We start from the raw sequence: 21585 nt of genomic DNA, 5'->3' as shown, positions 1-21585 counted from the left end.
AGCTGTGTTAACACAGCCAGTAGAAGAAATTACACTCCCAGTGGGTTATAGAAGAGATAAGGTAATAAAATGTTCATTTTCCATTGTTCTCTCCAAGTATTGGTGATTGGTTTATGGACAGATATAAGAAAGAAGCAGGCATATGTGCACAATGTGATAAAGTAATGAGATCCGATTATACCTACAAGCTCAACCCATTTTAGTAGGTTGTAGCTTCAAAACACAAAATCAGATAATTCATATAAACAAATAAGCCTTAAAAAAGCAAATCTCATACATTTTATACTCTGCAGCTGGTAAAAAAAAGTAATTGGGAACACATTAAGGGAAAAACAATTTTATAGTATACTGTCCCTTTAATTCTCTGAGGAGGCTTTTGTCCCGCTGTTTCATATCCTAAGGGAATAATGCTCCTCAACCAAAAAGACAAGGAAGTGGACAAGGCTTTCTGCCCTTTACGCTTTCCAGAATAGACAACAAACAAAGAAGACGTCTGTCTAAACTCCTTAGTGGCTTGAAGGTAGAACTTCAAGGCCCAAACCACATCCAAATTCTGAAGTAACTGCTCCTTCGAAGAAGGAGGGCTAGGACACAAGTAAGGAACAACAATCTCTTGATTGATGTTGCGATCAGAAACAACGAAGAACAGCCTTATCTGCATGGAATACTAGATAATGGGGCTCACATTGCAAGGCAGCCATCTCAGATACTCTGCATGCTGAGGCAATAGCCAGTAAAAAGAGAACCTTCCAAGATAGCAAGTTAATGTAAAGGCCGTGCATAGGCTCAAACAAAGCCCTATGCAAAGATTTAAACTGAGGAGCACTAGGTCAAAACACAGGTCTGATTCTAGTTAGAGCCTGAACAAAGTACTGGACGTCTCGAAGCTCAGCAAGCCTCTTGTGCAGTAAAACAGAAAGGGTCGAAATCTGTCCCTTAAGAGAGCTAGCCGAAAGGAAAGAACCCTGGAAACCTTATGCCAGAGAAATCCACGCTCTTCACAACAGAATAAGTAGGTCCTCCACACCTCATGATAGATGTGGCGAGTGACCGGCTTACGAGCTTGAATGAGAGCATCAATAACTCTCTCCAAGAAACCTCTCTTGGCTAGGACTAAGCGTTCAATCACCACACAGTCAGCCTCAGAGAATCAAAATTTTGATGAACAAGAGAACCTTGTACCAACAGATCCCTGCGACAAGGTAACCTCCATAGAGGAGATAGACATCTCCACCAGATCCACAAACCACATCCTCTGAGGCCACGATGGAGCAATTAGAATCACTGACACTCGCTTCTGCTTGATGCGGGCCACCACACGAGGTAGAGGTGGTAATGGTGGGAAAATGTAGATCAGACTGAACCTCCAAGGCACTGCTAACGCATCTATTAGCTCCGCTTGAGGATCCCTGTACCGCGACTCATATCTGGGTAGCTTGGAATTGAGCCGGGACACCATGAGATCTATCTCTGGTGTCCCCATCTGCTGCAAATCTTTGCAAACACCTCGGGATGGAGAGACTATTCCTCTGCATGAAAAGTTTGTCTGCTGAGGAAATCCGCATTCCAGTTGTCCACACCCGGAATGTGGATCGCTAACAGCAAACAGTTGTGGGCCTCCGTCCATTCCAGAATCCAAGATACTTCCCTCATTGCTAGGGAGCTCCTCGTTCCCCCCCTGATGGTTGATGTAAGCCACCAAGGTTATGTTGTCCGATTGGAATCTGATAAATTGGGACGAACCCAGAAGGGGCCAAGCCTTCAGAGCATTGAAGATCGCTCGAAGTTCCAAGATGTTGATCGGGAGGAGGGATTCCTCTCGAGTCCACAGGCCCTGAGCCTTCCTGGCACCCCAAACAGCTGCCCATCCTGTGAGACTCACAATCTTCCAGGATGGTCTCAAGAAGGCGGTCCCTTGGGAAAGGTGATCTGGACAAAGTCACCAGGAGAGCGATTCTCTCGACCGTCTGTTGAGAGAAATCTGTGGGATTGCTGTTTCACTGTCTCAGCATGCACAGCTGAAGAGGTCTTAGACGGATTCTGGCAAAGTTGATGATGTCCATGCAGGACACCATGAATCTAATTACCTCCATACACTGAGCCACAGATGGCCTGAAGAGGTCTGGAAGGGAAAGACAATTATAAAGACAATTATAAGTTAGCTTGTAACGTCTCTGGTCTGTAGGAAAATCCTCATAGATATGGAGTCTATTATCGTACCCAAGAACTCCACCCTGGTACCGGGAATAAGAGAACTCTTTTCTAAGTTTATCTTCCATCCATGAGATCGAAGAAGAGAAAGAAGTGCTTTCGAATGGTCCTATGCCAGACAGAACGGTGCTTGGACCAAAATATCGTCTAATTACGGCACCACTGCAATCCCTCTGGTTCTGGTCACTGTGAGCAGAGCCCCCAGAACCTTCGTAAAAACTCTTGGAGCAGTAGTTAGACCAAACAGAAGTGCAATGAACTGGAAGTGATGGTCCAGGAACGCAAAACTTAGGAACTTGAAGTGTTCCTTGTGTATAAGAACGTGAAGGTAGGCATCCTTCAGATCTATCGTGGTCATAAATGGTCCTTCCTGGACTAAAGGAAGAATGGACCTTATTGTCTACATCTTGAACGAGGGGACAGCCAGGAATCTGTTTAAACACTTTTGGACGAAAAGTGCCCTCCTCCTTTGGGACCACAAACAGGTTTGAGTAGTATCCCAGACCTCTCTCTGCTGAAGGTACCGGTACAATGACCCCACAGGGCGAAGAGGTCCCTCACACACCCTAGAAAAGCCTCTCTCCTTTCTCGCCTTGAAGACAGATTTGATAAGAGGAATCTGCCCCTGGGAGGATGAGACTTGAAACCTATCCTATATCACTGAACGATGACCTCCAGTACCCACGGGTCTTGCACGTCCCCAAACCAAGCTTCTGAAAAGAGTGACAGTCTGACCCTACCAGATCCAAAGCCGGATCGGGGGCCGCCCCTTCATGCCGACTTTGACTCGGCGGGCTTCTCATTCTGCTTGGATTTATTACAGGACTGAGGAGGTTTCCAAGTTCCCTTGGACTGCTCCGGCTTTGCAGAGGGCTGCCGACGTTGGGATTTGTCCGAACGAAAATTAGAACCTTGTCCCTTAGGTTTGTTAGTATCCTGTCTCCAGTAACCATGGATATGGACCAAACCAAATCTTTCCCTTGAATGGGAGGGAAAGAAGTCTAGACTTCGAAGTCATGTCCGCAGATCAAGATTTCAGCCAAAATGCCCTATGGGCTAGCACAGAAAAACCTGAAGCCTTGGCGTTCAGGCGAATAATCTGCATATTTGCATCACAAATAAAAGAATTAGCTACCCTTGGTTCAGGCACGAATCAGCAACTAGCTCTCACTAATATAGGATATGTGCGTATTTTTCAACAAGTGATACCAAGAGAACGAAGCACATTTGAAAATAGAAGTGAATATAAAAGTGTCTTAAAATAACATGCTGTATATGAATCATGCAAGTTTAATTTTGACTTTCCTATCGTTTTAAGAATATACAGAACATTTATATTTTCTTACATATGGCATTAAGCATTTGTAAAGGATCTACTAGTTACATCAAACAACCTGTAATAAATGGTTTACCTTTTCGTCTTTGAGTCCATCTTCTATTGCATCATCTTCATCATCTAATAGTCCATCACCTTGGTATTTGTCATGGGTCCATTTAGGACTGCTCCCTGATTTTTTAAAAATAAATCGCCCTCTGCCACGCTGGAAGTTACCACGGCCTCTTCCTCTCTTTGCCCAATAATCTATTCCATCATCTCGGTCATCGTGCTGGAACATCAGATAAAATGAGGACAGAGTCAAAAATCATAAAAATCCTTGAAATAAGTCAAAACAAACAAGAAACAACTGAAAAGTAATGCTCTCACAAACAAGGTTTAATGGAATAAACAGATAAAAAAAAATGTAACTCTGCATGGGTGAGTAAAGGTTAGAGAGTTAATTAAACCTCATTTGTGAGATAATATAATAATTTTCTCAAAAACTACCATGCAGGCTTTGATAAGTGCTTATTTTGTGTCTGGAATTCCTTGAGTTCCAAATAAAATGTGCATATGAAACTTCTATTTATTGGCTTATGTAGCACTCACCAACAAAGATTGGCCCTTAAAAGTAAAGATGGAATAGAAAACCCAAAGCCTGAAACCTCCCTTTTTCAGGTGGGGGTTATTTAACTGCAACCCTCCTACTACCTTAAAATTAATTAAAAAAAAAGAAAAAAAGAAAAAAAAAAAGAAGGGAAGCTTAGCTACTTAAGTCATATGTGCCAAGATATGAAAATGTTTGTATGATTTCATTTATCTTGTACAACCCAGTAGCATTCACCAACATTTATCAAGGGGCAGAGTACAAAAAAAATACATAACTCGATAATCCTACGGAAAAGTAGGTGAGGTTTATTTAGAAGAAAAGACAAAATGAAACTATTTAAAGTATGGTCTCAGTAGAAGCGGGCACATCCACTTTGTGAGGTTTTACAAAATGCTACTGCTTTGCACAGAACCTCAAAAAGTGTGCTTCAGCTGCCCCAAAAAGTAGAGACTGCCTATTCAGCACAAACTTAATGGACCAGCACAGGAACCACAACCATTTGATGAGATTAGATGGTATATCAAACAATCCATCAGGGAACTGTAGTCTTTATTAAAGGGACACTAAACCCACATTTTTTATTTCATGATTCAGATAGAGCATGCAATTTTAAGCAACTTTCTAATTTACTCCTATTATCAATTTTTATTTGTTCTCTTGCTATCTTTATTTTAAAAGCAGGAATGTGATGCATAGGAGCCGGCCCATTTTTGGTTGGGAACCTGGGTTATGCTTGCTTATTGGTGGGTAAATGTAAGCCTCCAATAAGCAAGCACTATCCATGGTGCTGAACCTAAAATGGGCTGGCTGCTAAGATTTATATTTCTGCTTTTAAAATAAAGATAGCAAGAGAACAAAGACAAATTGATAATAGGAGTAAATTAGAAAGCTGCTTAACATGTCATGCTCTATCTGGATCATGAAAGAAAAATTTTGGGTTCAGTGTCCCTTTAAGATACAACTTCATTATACCCTTGTGGAATAACTGCTAGTCTATCGGTTTACGGTACTAATTAATCTAATCAACACAGATCAGAATACACTGAATACCATACAGAGTTGTATAGCCATACCCATTTACTGGCGTTTATCAGAACATAGGGGATCACAAAAGTCTTGAGATGCATGCAAAATCAGAAACTATCTTATTTAGGAACCCAGAGAACTATCTTATGTCAATGAAAGACCAAATAAGGTGAACAGTATGATAGAGCCTGCAACTCTCCTACTCATCTGGCTTAGTTAACGGTCAAATACTGTGATTAGTTTAAATGAGAAAGGAACGGTTCTTGCAATGCCTCAGGGGAGAAATTTCTAAACCAATTCTTCTGAGCATATCCAATTTCTGTGATGTCTCATAAAGGCAAGGGTTTCACTTTCAAGGCACTGGAACTGAGACTTGTATGCACCCTCCATATAAAATATATATATATATATATATATATATATACACAAACAGCAAATGACGCAAATTAAATATCAAGTGACTGAATTCATGTAAAAAAGACAAGCTGACCCATAAAAAAGGCTAATGACAGTTTGGATACTTTGCAGGCTCGCAAAGATTTTTTTTTTTAACATATCAGAGCATCCAAAAATCTTCCAGTGGTATCTCTAAAACTGCCAGGCTGTCGGATGCAAGGCATGCATATCCGAATGAAAGAGCAGACCTTAAATCAGAAGGCCTGCATGCAGTGACACCCATTCTCTCTCTAAAAAAAATAAAAATAAACTATGGGCACCATGACCAATATGGCAGAGTGACCAATACCTAAGATAGATTCTGCTTAATTTTTCACTGAAATAAAAATTGTAAGAGAATGGAGTAAATACGCAAGACAAATGAAAGTTCCATTTGGTGGTTAAACTTCTACTGCATTTGTTTCCAGACAGGAAATAACTGTCCCTAAGTGTGCTCTGAAACCATCATGTCCTATCACAGGAGCTCCCCAATATAGAATCAAATGATTTAAAGGGACAGTCAAGCAAAAATTAAATTTTCTTGATTCAAATAAAGCACACAATTTTAAAACAACTTTGCAATTCACTTCCATTATCTAAAATGTGCATAGTATTTTTATATGCACACTTTCTGAGACATCTCCTACTGAGCATGTGCAAGATTTACAGGATATACATATATATGAATTTTGTGATTGGATGGCGGTCACATGATGCATTAGGAAGGAAAATTTATTTTATTGTCTTTTTATTATGCAGTTATTGATTATGTTATTCCACTGGTTTTCAAACCTGCCCTCAGGCCTCCCTAACAGACCACATTTTGAGGATCTCTGAACTGGCGCACAGGTGAAATAATCAGCCAATTAATAAACATGGTTATTTTACCTGCTCTCATCTAAGGTAATCCTGAAAATGTGGCCTGATGGTGAGGCCTAAGGACAGGTTTGAAAACCAGTGTATTATTCTACTGTGCTTAATGGTTCTTTAAGATTTATCTGCTGAAACTCCAAAGTGGCAAATGTACTGCATATTGAAATAATATTCCAAGAAATGGCAAATTCCTGTCAAATATCTGTTATGTGTAGAATGTGCTTCTATCTACTACAGAATCCATCTTACTTCCTGCATTAGATAAAGACTTCATGTATGCGCCAGGAATTTGATATAAGAAAATACTGTATGGTATTTTTCAGAGGACTTTTACAAAAGATTTCTTGGCTAAACATTCTTAAAATTAACATTTTCACCAAGAATACTTTATGTCTTGCAAAAATGTCCAAACCAATTGCCATCTAAATTCCTCCTGATGTTACAAAACAAATTGTTTGAATACATATAAAAGACAAGAAGCATGCAAGGATCAATAAACACTTGTGTGTGATCCATTGAAATCTGTGGGAACGGGAGAATAGACAAGCCACATGCTTACAACGGATTATTGATTGGTTTATAAATTCAGACACTAAAATCTGGGTGAGATTAGAACACAAAATTACTTGAGTTTCTCACCTAGGCTCCATGTGCTGGGCACCTCTTTGTCAGATCTCTAGAGGTTTTAACCCAAACCTACTAACAACTGAAATGTTCACAATGTGGGATACTATTTTAATAAAATATATCTCTTATAAATATTCTCCTCTGACTCCAGAAATAAACATAGAATTTACTTCAGGTTTAGAGGGCTTTGACTACAGCCTGAGGGCCGAAACACGTAAGCAGGTTATTGCCGCTTCTTCTGCACCTTTGATCCTTCCTGGATATACTGTTTTTAACAGTATAAAAGTGACGTTTTAAATGGAAATCTGAGAGCTATCGTTTGATCTTCCAATAAGAAGCAACATAGAATTTACTCCAGGTTTAGACGTCTAAAACACCTTGTTAAACACCACCACAGAACATTAATGATATACCAATTATATAGTGAAGACTTCAGAGATGGTATTTGACATCCACTAGACTTAAAAATTTTACTAAACACTTATCGTGATAAATGTTGGAGATGTGGCGACTTCAAGGGCACTATGGCTCATATCTGAAGGCTATTTACCAAGATACTACTTCCTCCCAGATAGGTACTAATTAAATGAGTCATCAAAAGTTCTAGGAAAACAACTCCAACTTCACCAATGTTTATGGCTATTTCATAGGATTCTCAAAAGATTTAAAAAAAAAAAAAATATGTTTAATATCTTCATTAATATTATGAAATCCCTATTTGTAAACAGAAGGAAAAACTCTGATTTACTAAGTATAAGCTCAATGGATACATAGGTGTGATCAGATATTGAAGGTAGAATGATATAATTTTATTAAGACTAGCTGTAAACCTCTATATGAGGAGATGAAAATAACGTGGGATAGATATATTGCGGGAAGGTTTAAATCACAAGAGGGGTTTTAGTTGTAACTCACTGAAGACATGGTAGGAGAAATAGAAGTAGGGAGTAGTGCCTCAGTTCCAAATCAGAATTATATATGTGGTATAGGGTTGATGAAGCATTTCTCTTTCTTAATTTGTTTTCCTTTTTGGAGCCTGCATTTGAGCGTACCCCCAACTGATGCCGACATGACCAGTTATCGGCCAGGAATAACGGGGGTATTGCCACAAGTTTTAATGGAATAATTAAAAGTTTATGTTTTAACCTCATTCACTCGAGGGAGCTGTGCACTCAAAAACTCTTATTCTGTCAAACCCGTGCAACACTATTTGCATGTAATATACATAATTCTGGGATTTTCCTATGGATTGTGGACCAATTGTATATAATGTTAATTTATGCATGAAAGTGACATCTGTATCATGATACTACTATTTTCTTTTCGTTATGTAAAAAAAAAGGGGGGTCCACGTAGCAACTCTGAGAAGTCGCACTTTCAGGAGATTTTAAAGAATGCTGCAGTTATTACACCTCTACACAAGCATCCATAAAAGAAACAACATAACGCAGAAACACAAGACCTTGTGGATCTCTTAACTTTAAAATCTTGCTGTATTTATGACTCTGGAGCACCTGAATGGACTCCGGAAGCCTATATTGGCGGCTACCTGCTAGGCCAAGAACCTCCCGTTATCCGGGTCACCAGCCACCTCTGGACCATATAATATAATAGCATCGCTTTAGAGATTTGCTAATTATATTATACGCCAAGACTACTATACTCATAAAAGATTAGAAGACAGCACCATTGTTTATGACCATGTGGGGACAGGACTTATAGCATCTCTAATATTGACAGCATGTTTAGCTCAAATGTGAAATATAGAGAGAAGTTTCAAAGGATACTCATCACAGATACATAGTCGAGATCCTGCAGCAGATACTGCATGTGTGGATCCATCATATATGGGTTCCGGTACATATAAAGAGATCTTTGGTGATAAGCTGGAAGGTACACCCAGATGAACTGCACAAGCACAAAATCACAACTCGGAGAACTCCACAATGAATCTCCCTCAAAAACATAACATACATGTTACACGAGTATCGCTACAACAAGTGACAACTACAGAGCATACGATTCCATCACATCGCAATCTACAATACAAGACTTACCAAGACTCAACACAGAGTAATCAGACCCCGGCTACAGCGCCTCTGAGTCAGGTTGAATTCCCTATGCAGACTAACAGTACGCGGACAACATCTCACTGTGAGGACATTAACAGTGGCTTCTTATAGCGTATTAACTCTTTCTACTTTTAATGTGTATACATTTTACTTTTACTCTTATTCTACTGTTCTGAAGGAGATGGTAGCTATAGAGTGGGCTAACTTGTAATAGCTAACAATTTTGGGATTGCAATTTTGGCTATAGCCTAAAGTGTCTATATATGTATGTACACTAACTCAGTTTCTGATCATACAATAGATTAAAGGGACAGTATACACCAATTTTCATATAAAAGCATGTAATAGACACTACTATAAAGAATAAAGATGCACAGATACTAATATCAAAATCTAGTATAAAACAGTTTAAAAACAAATTATGCTTACCAGATAATTTCCTTTCAATCTGTACAGGGAGAGTCCACAGCTGCATTAATTACTTTTGGGAAACAATACCCAAGCTGCAGAGGACACAATGCTAAGGGGAGGGTAAAAAGAAGAGGCGGCCCAAATCTGAAGGCACCACAGCCTGCAACAAACCCATTCTCCCGAAGACTGCTTCAACAGAAGCAAAAAGGAACAAGAATGTTAGGAGGACCAAGCAACCACCCAACAATCAGAACCATAAAGATCCCATACCAGAGACCCCAAAAGACGTCACTGCTCTCTAACTGAGCCATAAACCTCTGAGGCTAGTGTTCCGCTACCTCCAAGGTCAAGTGAAGAACACTCCTCCACTAACAATAAGGAAGTCAACTAAGTCTCCCGAACCTTGCACTTCCCAGATATGAATATACAAAGATAAAAACTGTCTATTCTAATGAAGTCTGAAAAGATCATCAAGGCAAGATTCTCATAAAAAGGGAGGACCCTTCCCAATATGACCATAAAAGTAGCAATCTTGGGGAGAAGCACCTAACAAAACTCGAAAACAGCCTCCTTATAAGGAAACCCCATAAGGGGTACAGATTGCAAGATTGCAATAGAGACTATGGCACGTAGAAAATATTCTACAGAAGGAATAGATCAATGAAAATAAAATTCAAAGACCACCTCCTACACAGGTACAAAAGGAACTCGATGCAACCCCCCCAAAAAAAAATCTAAACTCCCAGAAGAAGCAGTAGATTAAACTCAACTGCCTGACCGCAGTCAGCCCCTTAGCAAAAATAACTGAACGCCCGAAAGTTCAATGAACCTCTTGGACAGAAGAACAGAGTATCTAAAATCTGCTTGCGAGCCGACATACCAAGGAGCTGATTTCAACCTGTAACCTTCCGCCTGTTAGGCAGCTAAGCTAACTATCAGGCTATTACAGCTGGCCCACACCTTCGAACAAGGACTAGCTAGGAAAACCTTCTCCAGGACATCCTGGAGGAGAACAAAGAAGAACCCCTGGAATCAAATAGAGAGTCTATAGATGAACTAGCTCCTCTCGAAAAAAAACAGGCGGGTCCTCCACCCTAAGATAGATAACGAGGGACCAGCTATGTGCTGAAGGAAAGGACCAAAACCTTTCAGAAAACCACCTTCTCAAAGCTAAGACCAAGCGACATCTCACAATCCGCCTCAGCATAAAAAAACGATCCCATGACGCCAAAAGGGGCCTTGACCCTGCAGATCTATACAACAAGCAACTCCAATAGTGGTGAAATCCCTAAACTGCGATACGAACTCGCAGGCACAACCGGAGCAATCAGACTCACTGACACCTGCTACTGTAGGATTGAGTCATCCTCGAAAAAGAGTGACATGGCCGAAAAAGAAGAAGGTTAAAATGGTCCTCCCAAGCACCGTTAAGGAACCAATAGTTCTGCCTAAGGATCCCTGACCACGACCCCCTAAGGGGAATACCTGGGATAGGTACGGACGCCCCGAGAGAGTCTCAATCGGCTTCCTCAATAAGTTACACATTCGAAACCCTTCAGATATCCAGATCAAAGGAATGAGTGTAGGGAAAACATCCGTCCCTAAAAAGCACTCTCAGAAATTGGATCGCTGACAACGAGCTGTAGTGGGCCCCCACCCACCACCAAAGTCGAGACCCTCCCTCCCGACTATGCGGGGTGAACTCATTGTTTTAGAAAGAGATCCACCAACTGAGAGGCCCCAACTGGTAGGAACCCAGAAGACCAGATCTTCAAATCGGAATGTTCGACTGAAGAACCCCAGGAATAATCGTAAGGAAACTCCTGATTCACGGACCCCCAGAAGACACAGGAAAATTGACAAAGTCAAAACCACCCCGGGAGAGCTAAAAGACAAAAAATCCCTCAGGACAGGGAGATCTGGACCGAACGCTGGAGATCGATTTCCCCAACCAGTATTCCATGAAAGTCTGGTAAGACAGATTCAACAACAATGCCATGCCAAAGTCTCGGCCTGGGCTAAACACATCACGCTCCCACGAAGGCCTGGAGGAAAACTGCAGGGCATAAACCGATGAAGAACTCTAACTTTGTAAGGTCTAAAGAAAAGTCTTCCTGTCTGAAAGATCAAAACAGCATCCAAGGAGCCACCCTGGTGCCTACATGAGAAACTCAGATCAAAATCCAACTCTGAGGATGGAAAGACAAGATAAATCCCTATATATTCTCCTAGCAGACGATGGTAAGAAAACCAGAATTGCCAAGACCCGGGAGCTACAGTAAACTCTGGAAGCAGGATACTGCATATTAAAGCCCAGATCCCAAGAACAAAACCTAGGATCAGAAACTAGGTATACTAAAAAAATACGGTCCCTAAGTACCGGATTTGTTCAAAAGGATGAGACAGGAAAGATATCCTCCTTCCTGAACAAAGGAAGAGAGAACCGTATAGTCTCTCTCAAAAGGGAAATCTAATAAGCTCTGCTTCAGGAACATAGAACCCAAATAGGACGAGAAACACCTCTATTGGACCATGCACCAACAGTGGGTGAAAATATTCTCCCCCTGCAAAAGGTACCGGGACAATGACTCCAAAAGTCGCCCGTTCCCACTCTCTGCCGAACAATAAAATCAAGAGGAAAAACTGCCCAGAAAGGCAGAAAGTAAAGCCTAGCTCCGGCCTCTAGGACCTCTGGATCCATATGATCCAGTATCAGACGCCTATCCAAGATAGTACCTAAACAGGTCCTGCCTGTCATCTAGGATAGATGGACCTGCTTTGTCTGGACCGGAATAGCTAGAAATTACTCCTCTTGTGTAGAAGGAAAGAAGAGACTTAACTAGTATCCAAACAGGTCCTGCCTGTCATCTAAGAAACAACATAAAATTCAAGGGTAAAAACGGAAAATTTTTAAGTTCCAGCAGTGCTAGGAAAACTGAGACTAATCAAAATAAAGAAAAATAAGCTCCGAGGCTTAAATATTGTCTTGAAAATATTGAGGGAATCATCACCCCGAACAGAGACCTAGATACTTCCACCGGAAGTCTCCAACAATCACGACCATCAAAATCGCTAGTACTAAAATCCCAGTGGCGAAACGTCCTCCTAAAAGCAGTTTCTACAACAACCCAGAGCTTTTAAACCAAAAACTATCCTAAACGAAAAAAGAAAATAGGCAAACGCACAAAAGTGATAGCCAAAGGAGTATGTAAAACAGAAAACAAACAGGTCCAGCCTGTCATACGACACCAACTCCTCAGAGCTCGGAACTGAGATTCTAAATACCAAAAATAATAAAAAAAATATATATATATATATACATACACACACACACACACACACATATATACATACAGTGGATATAAAAAGTCTACACACCCCTGCTAAAATGGCAGGTTTCAGTGATGTAAAAAAATGAGACAAAGATAAATCATTTCAGAACTTTTTCCACCTTTAATGTGACCTATAAACTATGCAACTCAATTGAAAAACAAACTGAAATCTTTTAGGTGAAGGGAAGTAAAAATAAAATAATAATACTTTGTTGGAGCACCTTTTGATTTTATTACAGCGCTCAGTCTTTTTGGGTATGAGTCTATCAACATGGCACATCTTGACTTGGCAAGATTTGCCCACTCTTTGCAAAAACACTCCAAATCTGTCAGATTGCGAGGGAATCTCCTGTGCACAGTCCTCTTCAGATCACCCCAAAGATTTTCTATTGGATTCAGTTCTGGGCTCTGTCTGGGCCATTCCAAAACTTTAATCTTCTTCTGGTGAAGCCATTCCTTTGTTGATTTGATGTATGCTTTGGGTCGTTGTCATGCTGAAAGATGAAGTTCCTCTTCATGTTCAGCTTTCTAGCAGAAGCCTGAAGGTTTTGTGCCAATATTGACGGGTATTTGGAACTGTTCATAATTCCCTCTACCTTGAATAAGGCCCCAGTTTCAGCTGCAGAAAAACAGACCCAAAGCATGATGCTACCACCACCATGCTTCACTGTGGGTATGGTGTTCTTTTGGTAATATGCAGTGCTTTTTTTTTGCGCTAAACATATCTTTTGTAATTATTGCCAAAAAGTTCAACCTTGGTTTTATCAGACCATAACACCTTTTCTCACATGCTTTTGGGAGACTTCAGATGTGTTTTTGCTAAATTTAGCTGGGCTTGGATGTTTTTCTTCGTAAGAAAAGGCTTCCGTCTTGCCGTCTACCCTAAAGCCCAAACATATGAAGAATACGGGAGATTGTTGTCACATGTACTACACAGCCAGTACTTGCCAGATATTCCTGCAGCTCCTTTAATGTTGCTGTAGGCCTCTTGGTAGTTTTGGAGGGACATCCAGTTCTTGGTAATGCCATTGTTGTGTCATATGTTCTCCACTTGATGATGACTGTCTTAACTGTGTTCCTTGGTATATCTAATGCCTTGGAAATTATTTTGTACCCTTCTCCTGACTGATACCTTTTAACAATGAGATAGATCCCTCTGATGATTTGGAAGCTCTCTGCGGACCATGGCTTTTGTGTAGGACACGACTAAGAAAATGTCAGGAAAGACCTAATAACAGCTGAACTTTATTCAGGGTTAATCAGAGGCACTTTAAATTATGGCAGGTGTGTGATGACTTATTTAACATGGTTTTGAATGTGATTGCTTAATTCTGAACACAGCTACATCCCCAGTTATAAGAGGGTGTGCACACTTATGCAACCACATAATTTTAGGTGTTTTTTTTTTGTTTACTTCCCTCCACCTTAAAGATTTCAGTTTGTTTTTCAATTGAGCTGTGTAGTTTATAGGTCACATTAAAGGTGAAAGAAGTTCAGAAATTATTTATCTTTGTATAATTTTTTTACATCACAGAAACCTGATATTTTAACAGGGGTGTGTGAACTTTTTATATCCACTATAAATATAAATATATATATATATATATATATATATATATATATACACACATACATACACACACACACACATTATATATATATATATATATATATACATATATATATATATACATATATATATATATATATATATATATATATATATATACACATATATATACACACACACGATAAGGAATAGGATCTCCATCACTCTCCACTCGTCTATTTAAGCTTGCTATCTGATTCAGAAGACTGAGATTCAACTGACGGATCAGTTCTGGGAACCTCTAACATCGGCAAAACCCCTCTCAGAAGAAAACGCAGGCGTGCCATTCTAAATCTAAATGCTAAATCCTCCTCAGTCGGAGGAATCATATCAGGAGACTCCGACCCTGGAGGTTCTACCTCTGAAGCCTCAGAGGGCACAGCTTCCCCAAAAGACTTATCGTATACAATCGTCATCTTACACGACGGTCCTTTGGCAAGAGTGCACAGATTAACCCTTCGCTTGCACGTAGCTGGAAGAGGCAAAGCCTCTGGTGGAAAAAAAAAGTCTCCTTCAGGCGAAGGAGCAGCGGTATTAGAGAAAACTGCATGTGTAGGAACAGAAGATTCTAGGGAACACACCTCACGGGACGAAGAATCCTCAGAGGCGGATGGCTCAGTGGTCTCCAACATCTCAACATTGGTTAATGAGAACACCCTATTGCGGCATACAGAACATAACTGAGAGGGCTGCTCTACCCGGGCCTCCTCACAATATATGCAGGTATCAAATTCTGTATTAGAGGGATCCCCCTCTAAAACAAAAGAATCCTCCATAACTCGTCTAAATTAAATTATGGACAAAAAACAACTGGCACCTTATACCCCCAATGGCTGGGGCACTCACCACCTCCTATGACCCAGACAGGTAGAGAAATCGGCTCCTCTCCACACACACTTGGTCAGGAATCGGAAATGGAAGGAAAAAAAATCGTGACCACTCCCTGTCACGATTCATCATGCAGGACTGCCCCTGCTAAGGAAAAGCACGGCAGCTTAATAAAACTGTGCAGCTCTCAAAACGAAAAACAAAATTTATGCTTACCTGATAAATTTCTCTCTTTCTTGACACGGTGAGTCCACGAATCAGCATCAATTACTGTTGGGAATATCACTCCTGGCCAGCAGGAGGAAGCAAAGAGCACCACAGCAGAGCTGTTAAGTATCAATTCCCTTCCCACAAACCCCAGTCATTCAACCGAAGGAAAAGGAGAGATAGAAAATAGCACAAGGTGCAGAGGTGCCTGAGGTTTATATAAAAAAACCTGTCTGAAAAACAGGGAGGGCCGTGGACTCTCAGTGTCAAGAAATAAATTTATCAGGTAAGCATAAATTTTGTTTTCTTTCTAATGACACGGGGAGTCCACGGATCATCATCAATTACTGTTGGAAATCAATACCCAAGCTAGAGGACACAGATGAGACCCTTTCTCCCAAAGAAAAAACCCAGACGAGTCAAATGAATCTAACTTATAGACTTTAGCAAAAGTGAGAAAAGAAGGCCAAGTCGCCGCCTAACAAATCTGTACTACAGAGGCCTATTTTTTGGCCCCCCCCCCAAAAAAACAAACAAACAGCGTCCTAGTGGAGTGAGCTGTAATTCTCTTAAGTGGCTGCTGTCCAGCAGGCTCATGAACCCTACACGATAACACTTCTCAACTAGAGAGAAAGAAAAGTGGCGGGAGCTTTCTGTCCTTCATGTCTGTCCAGAAACGCACAAACAATACAGTGGACTGACGAAGTTCATAGTAGCCTGTAGATAAAATCTAAGGGCCCGCACAACATCTAAGATGTGCAACAGATGATCTTTATAAGAAAGATTAAAACAAAAAAGTAACGAACAACAAGTTCCTGACTAAAATCTCTGTCCGACATTACCTTAGGAATTAAACCAAACTTGGTACAAAGAAATGCCTTTTTTCGAAATAAGGAAAACCACACTGCAAGCTGAGAGTTCGGAAACCCTCCGAGCAGAAGAAGCAAAACTTTCCAAGATAACAACTATATCTATGGAAGCCTAGGCTCAAACGGAGCCTGAATAAAAAGTTTAAAAATAAGGTTAAAACTCAAAGGGAGCAACTGCCTCAAACACAGTCCTGATTTGTACCAGGGCTTGATAAAAGGTTTGTACCTCTGGAACGTCCGCCAAACGCTTGAGCAGCAGAAAAGAAAGAGCCGAAATCCGACTCTTAAGAGTACTAACAGATAACCCCTTCTCAAGGCCCACCTGGAGAAAGTAAAAGATCATTGGGATCCTGCCATATCTTATAGAAATCTTTCTAGTGATAGGCTTACAATCCCGAATCGTGGTCTCAACAACCGATTCGAAAAACCCATGTTTAGCTAAAAACAAGTGTACAATCTCCAAGCAGTCAGCCTCAGAGAAATGACAGATGGATGAAGGAAGTACCCCTGAAGCAGAGGATCCTTCCTCAGTGGAAGCTTTCACGGAAGTAGAGACGGCATCTCTACCAGATCCACCTAACAGATCCTGCGAGGCCATGTAGGAGCTAGAAGAAAAACAATGCTCTCTCCTGCTTGATCCAAACGATGACTCATGGAAGGAGAACAAACAGAGGAGGATACACCAACCTGAAGTTCCAAGGAACTGCCAGAGCATCTATTAGAAAGGCTTGAGGATTTCTTAACCTCGAACCGAACTTGGAAACTTTAAGTTTGACGAGACCCCACCAGAACCCATTCTGCAAACCCCCATTTGGTAGATAACTTGGAGAACACTTCCGGATGGAGTTACCACTCCCCGGAATGGGAACGCTTTCTGCTCAGAATCTGCATCCCAGATGTCCACTCCAGAAATGTGGATGGCAGATAGACAGGAACTGTGTGCACCCGCCCACAGAAAATCTGAAACACATCCTTTATGACTAAGGAATCCAGAGTTCCTCCCTGAGGCTAAGTTGTCTTACTGGAACCTGATAAACTGGGCTAAATCGCTCTCAATTCCAAATGATCAAGGGGAGAGCAGACTTCTCCCAGGACCAGAGTCCCTGCGCCTTCAACGAGTTCCAGACTCCTCCCCAGCCCAGCAGGCTAGTGGCTCTGGTCCCAAATGCCCAGGGAGATCTCCTCCAGATAAAACCACCACGGGAAGAGACCCTTGTCGACAACTAGATTCCCTGAGACAAGCCCAACAATCCCCTCCCCTGTCTGAGCATGCACAACTGCAGAGCTCTCAAACGATAACGAGCAAGGGAATGATGTCCATAGAAATCACCGTCAGGCCAATCACCTGCATACGCAGAGCCACTGATTCCCAGGACCAGAGTTCCTGACGAACAGTAGACTAAAAAAGTAAATTTATGCTTACCTGATAAATTAATTTATTTTACAAAGATATGACGAGTCCACGGATTTCATCCTTACTTGTGGGATATTATCCTCCTGCTAACAGGAAGTGGCAAAGAGCACCACAGCAGAGCTGTATATATAGCCCCTCCCTTCCCCTCCACCCCCAGTCATTCGACAGAAGGTTTAGGAAGAGAAAAGGAAAGGCTAAAAGGTACAGAGGTGACTGAAGTTACAAAAAATCAAATAAATCTGTCTTAAAACAACAGGGTGGGCCGTGGAATCGTCGTATCGTAAAAGAAATTAATCAGGTAAGCATAAATTTACTTCTTTTTTTTTTACAAAGATATGACGAATCCACGGATTTCATCCTTACTTGTGGGGTACCAATACCAAAGCAATAGGACACGAATGAAAGGGAGGGACAAGACAGGAACCTAAACGGAAGGCACCACTGCTTGAAGAACCTTTCTCCCAAAAACAGCCTCAGAAGAAGCAAAAGTATCAAATTTGGAAAAAGTATGAAGGGACGACCAAGTCGCAGCCTTACAAATCTGTTCAACAGAAGCATCGTTTTTAAAGGCCCATGTGGAAGCCACAGCCCTAATAGAATGAGCCGTAATTCTTTCAGGAGGCTGCTATCCAGCAGTCTCATATGCCAGGCGGATGATACTTCTAAGCCAAAAAGAAAGAGAGATAGCCGTAGCTTTCTGACCCCTACGCTTTCCAGAATAAACAATGAATAATGAAGATGATTGACGTAAATCCTTAGTTGCCTGTAAGTAAAACTTTAAGGCACGAAGTACGTCCAAGTTATGTAACAGACGCTCCTTCTTAGAAGAAGGATTAGGACACAAAGAAGGAACAACAATTTCCTGATTAATATTCTTATTAGAAACAACCTTAGGAAGAAATCCAGGTTTGGTACGTAAAACCACCTTATCAGAATGAAAGATAAGATAAGGCGAATCACACTAACGCTGAAAGCTCAGAAACTCTTCAAGCAGAAGAAATAGCAACTAAAAACAGAACTTTCCAAGATAATTTAATATCTATGGAATGCATAGGTTAAAACGGAACCCCTTGAAGAACTAAATTCAAACTCCAGGGAGGAGTAACTGGTTTAAATACAGGCCTAATTCTAGTTAGAGCCTGACAAAAAGACTGAACATCTGGCACATCTGCCAAACGTTTGTGAAGCAAAATTGACAAAGCAGAAATTTGTCCCTTTAAGGAACTTTCTGATAACCCTTTCTCCAATCCTTCTTGGAGAAAAGACAGAATTCTGGGAATCTTAATTTTACTCCATGAGTAACCCTTGGATTCACACCAATAAAGATATTTACGCCATTTCTTATGATATATTTTTCTAGTGACAGGTTTTCAAGCCTGTATCAAAGTATTGATGACCGAATCAGAGAATCCTCGCTTAGATAGAATCAAGCGTTCAATCTCCAAGCAGTCAGCTGCAGAGAAATTAGATTTGGATGTTGGAAAGGACCTTGAATGAGAAGGTCCTGTCTCAAAGGAAGTTTCCACGGTGGCAGAGAGGACATGTCCACTAGATCCACATACCAAGTCCTGCGTGGCCACGCAGGCGCTATCAGAATTACTGAAGCTCTCTCCTGTTTGATTCGAGAAATCACGCGTGTAAGGAGAGGAAATGGTGGAAACACATAAGCTAGGCTGAACGACCAAGGCACTGCCAGGGCATCTATCCGTTCGGCCTGGGGATACCTCGACCTGGATCCGTAACGTGGAAGTTTGGCATTCTGACGAGATGCCATCAGATCCAGTTCCGGTCTGCCCCATTGGCGAATCAATGAGGAAAACACCTCCGGATGGAGTTCCTACTCCCCTGGATGAAAAGTCTGACGACTTAGAAAATCTGCTTCCCAGTTTTCTACTCCTGGGATGTAAATCGCCAACAGATAACAAGAGTGGGCCTCTGCCCATCGGATTATCTTGGATACTTCTATCATCGCTAAGGAACTCCTTGTTCCCCCTTGACGATTGATATATGCCACAGTCGTGATGTTGTCCAACTGGAATCTGATGAATTTGGCCGAAGCCAACTGAGGCCACGCCTGAAGCGCATTGAATATTGCTCTCAGTTCCAGAATATTGATTGGAAGTAGAGACTCCACCTGAGTCCAAACACCCTGAGAGAAACTAAAACTAACACCTCACTTTACCTCTTCCTATTATAACACAAGCAAAGAGAATGACTGGGGTGGAGGGGAAGGGAGGGGCTATATATATAGAACTCTGTTGTGGTGCTCTTTGCCACTTCCTGTTAGCAGGAGGTTAATATCCCACAAGGATGAAATCCGTGGACTCGTCATATCTTTGTAAAAGAAAGAGAGGCAAAAGGATGGATTTGGGCTCTTCTGACCTCCGTCAAACAAATCTTCATCGATAAGCAATAAAATATAGTCCCTAAGCACACTACCCTTGTAGCAGAGACAAGGGTGCTCCTTTCCAGTTCCACTTCCATTTGTGGAACTAAAAGGCCAACAAAGACCTCCGAAAGATCTTGCTTGCAGAAGGATGGGGCCTGAACCAATAGGACGTCCAGGAGCGACGCCCCTGCAATCCCGGGACCAAGTTGCAGCCCAGAAAGAGAAAACGCTGGGAGCTGAGGCAAAGCTGTTGTTTAACCCCAAACTGAAAGAGTTTGGGCAAAAGAACAAAACTCAGAATATCTGAGATAATTGAATAGGAACCCAAGGGAATGTATCCTTAAAGTTTAAGGTTGTTATAAACTGACCCTCTTGCACCAAGGAAGAATGGAAAGAATAGTATCCATCTTGAAGAAAACGGTACTCTGAGAACCTTGGTTAGACATATTTACTGTCTACATTAAGACTAAAAGTTCCCTCTTTTTCCCCCCAATATGAAAAGAAAAACTATACTCTGTTCAAAAAATGTAACTGGAACAATTACTCCCAGGAAGGAAGATCCTGAAACACATTTCAAGAACGCATCTTTTCTTATCTGGTCTACAGATAAACCTGAGAGGTGGAACCTGCTCCTGGGAGGAAAGAGTTGAATTCCAATTCATAACCCAGTAATACTATATCTACAATCCTTTAGAGATTTAGTGCATCTTGTATCCAGGCATGAGAAAAAAACAGATAGATTGCCCCCTACAGGACCCAATCCTGGCTCGGGGCAAACTCTACATGCTGAATGAAAGATAGCTGCGGGTTTCCTTAATTCCCTGATCCAAGACTGATTGGGTATCCAAGAGGACTTGAACTGCCCCTGCTTGGAAGACAAAGGAGAAGACTTCTTGATTTTACGAAGGAAACAACCTAAATAAAAGATTGGCCAAACAGTCCTTCTGTCTTGGATCTTCTCATGGAGTACTCCAAATGGAAGCAGACCAGGCATTGCACCAAAAGGATGCCGCACTTGTCCATAAAGACTTCCATCCTTAAAAAGAGCATCTATCCTCTATATGGATTAACGATCTCTTAACTAGAATATCAATGGCCCCTACGGCTTCAAGCACCCTGTGCCATGACATTTTAGAGGAGAAAAGCTTATAACTGACAGGAGATGGGGAAAAAGAAATCCTTGACCTCTCCCATACCCAAGAAAATTCTCCTAGCACGGGAAAAGGAAAATTTTTCACAACAAATCTTAGTCTATATTAAATTTAAAAGATTCTGAGGATTGAGAATGACAGGGAAGCCAAGGTCTATCCAGTAGCCCACCCTTCTTAAATAGTACACAAAGAGGTTCGGGCTT

General features: G+C 41.2%; 1 protein-coding gene across 5 annotated transcripts in view; it reads right to left on the bottom strand.

The window, feature by feature from the left end:
* Positions 1-21585, bottom strand: part of BCLAF1 (BCL2 associated transcription factor 1) — a 157570-nt gene that overhangs the window by 9199 nt on the left and 126786 nt on the right. For all 5 annotated transcript variants that reach the window (XM_053710892.1, XM_053710895.1, XM_053710896.1 and 2 more), the window contains one exon: positions 3624-3818. In XM_053710892.1, coding sequence (XP_053566867.1) covers positions 3624-3818 — 195 coding nt within the window. The remainder of the gene's footprint in view (positions 1-3623; positions 3819-21585) is intronic.

This window comes from Bombina bombina, chromosome 4 (genome assembly GCF_027579735.1).
Source record: "Bombina bombina isolate aBomBom1 chromosome 4, aBomBom1.pri, whole genome shotgun sequence".
NCBI classification, from domain to species: domain Eukaryota; kingdom Metazoa; phylum Chordata; class Amphibia; order Anura; family Bombinatoridae; genus Bombina; species Bombina bombina.
Note: the sequence above shows the minus strand (reverse complement) of the source record. Positions and strands in the feature narration are given on the sequence as shown.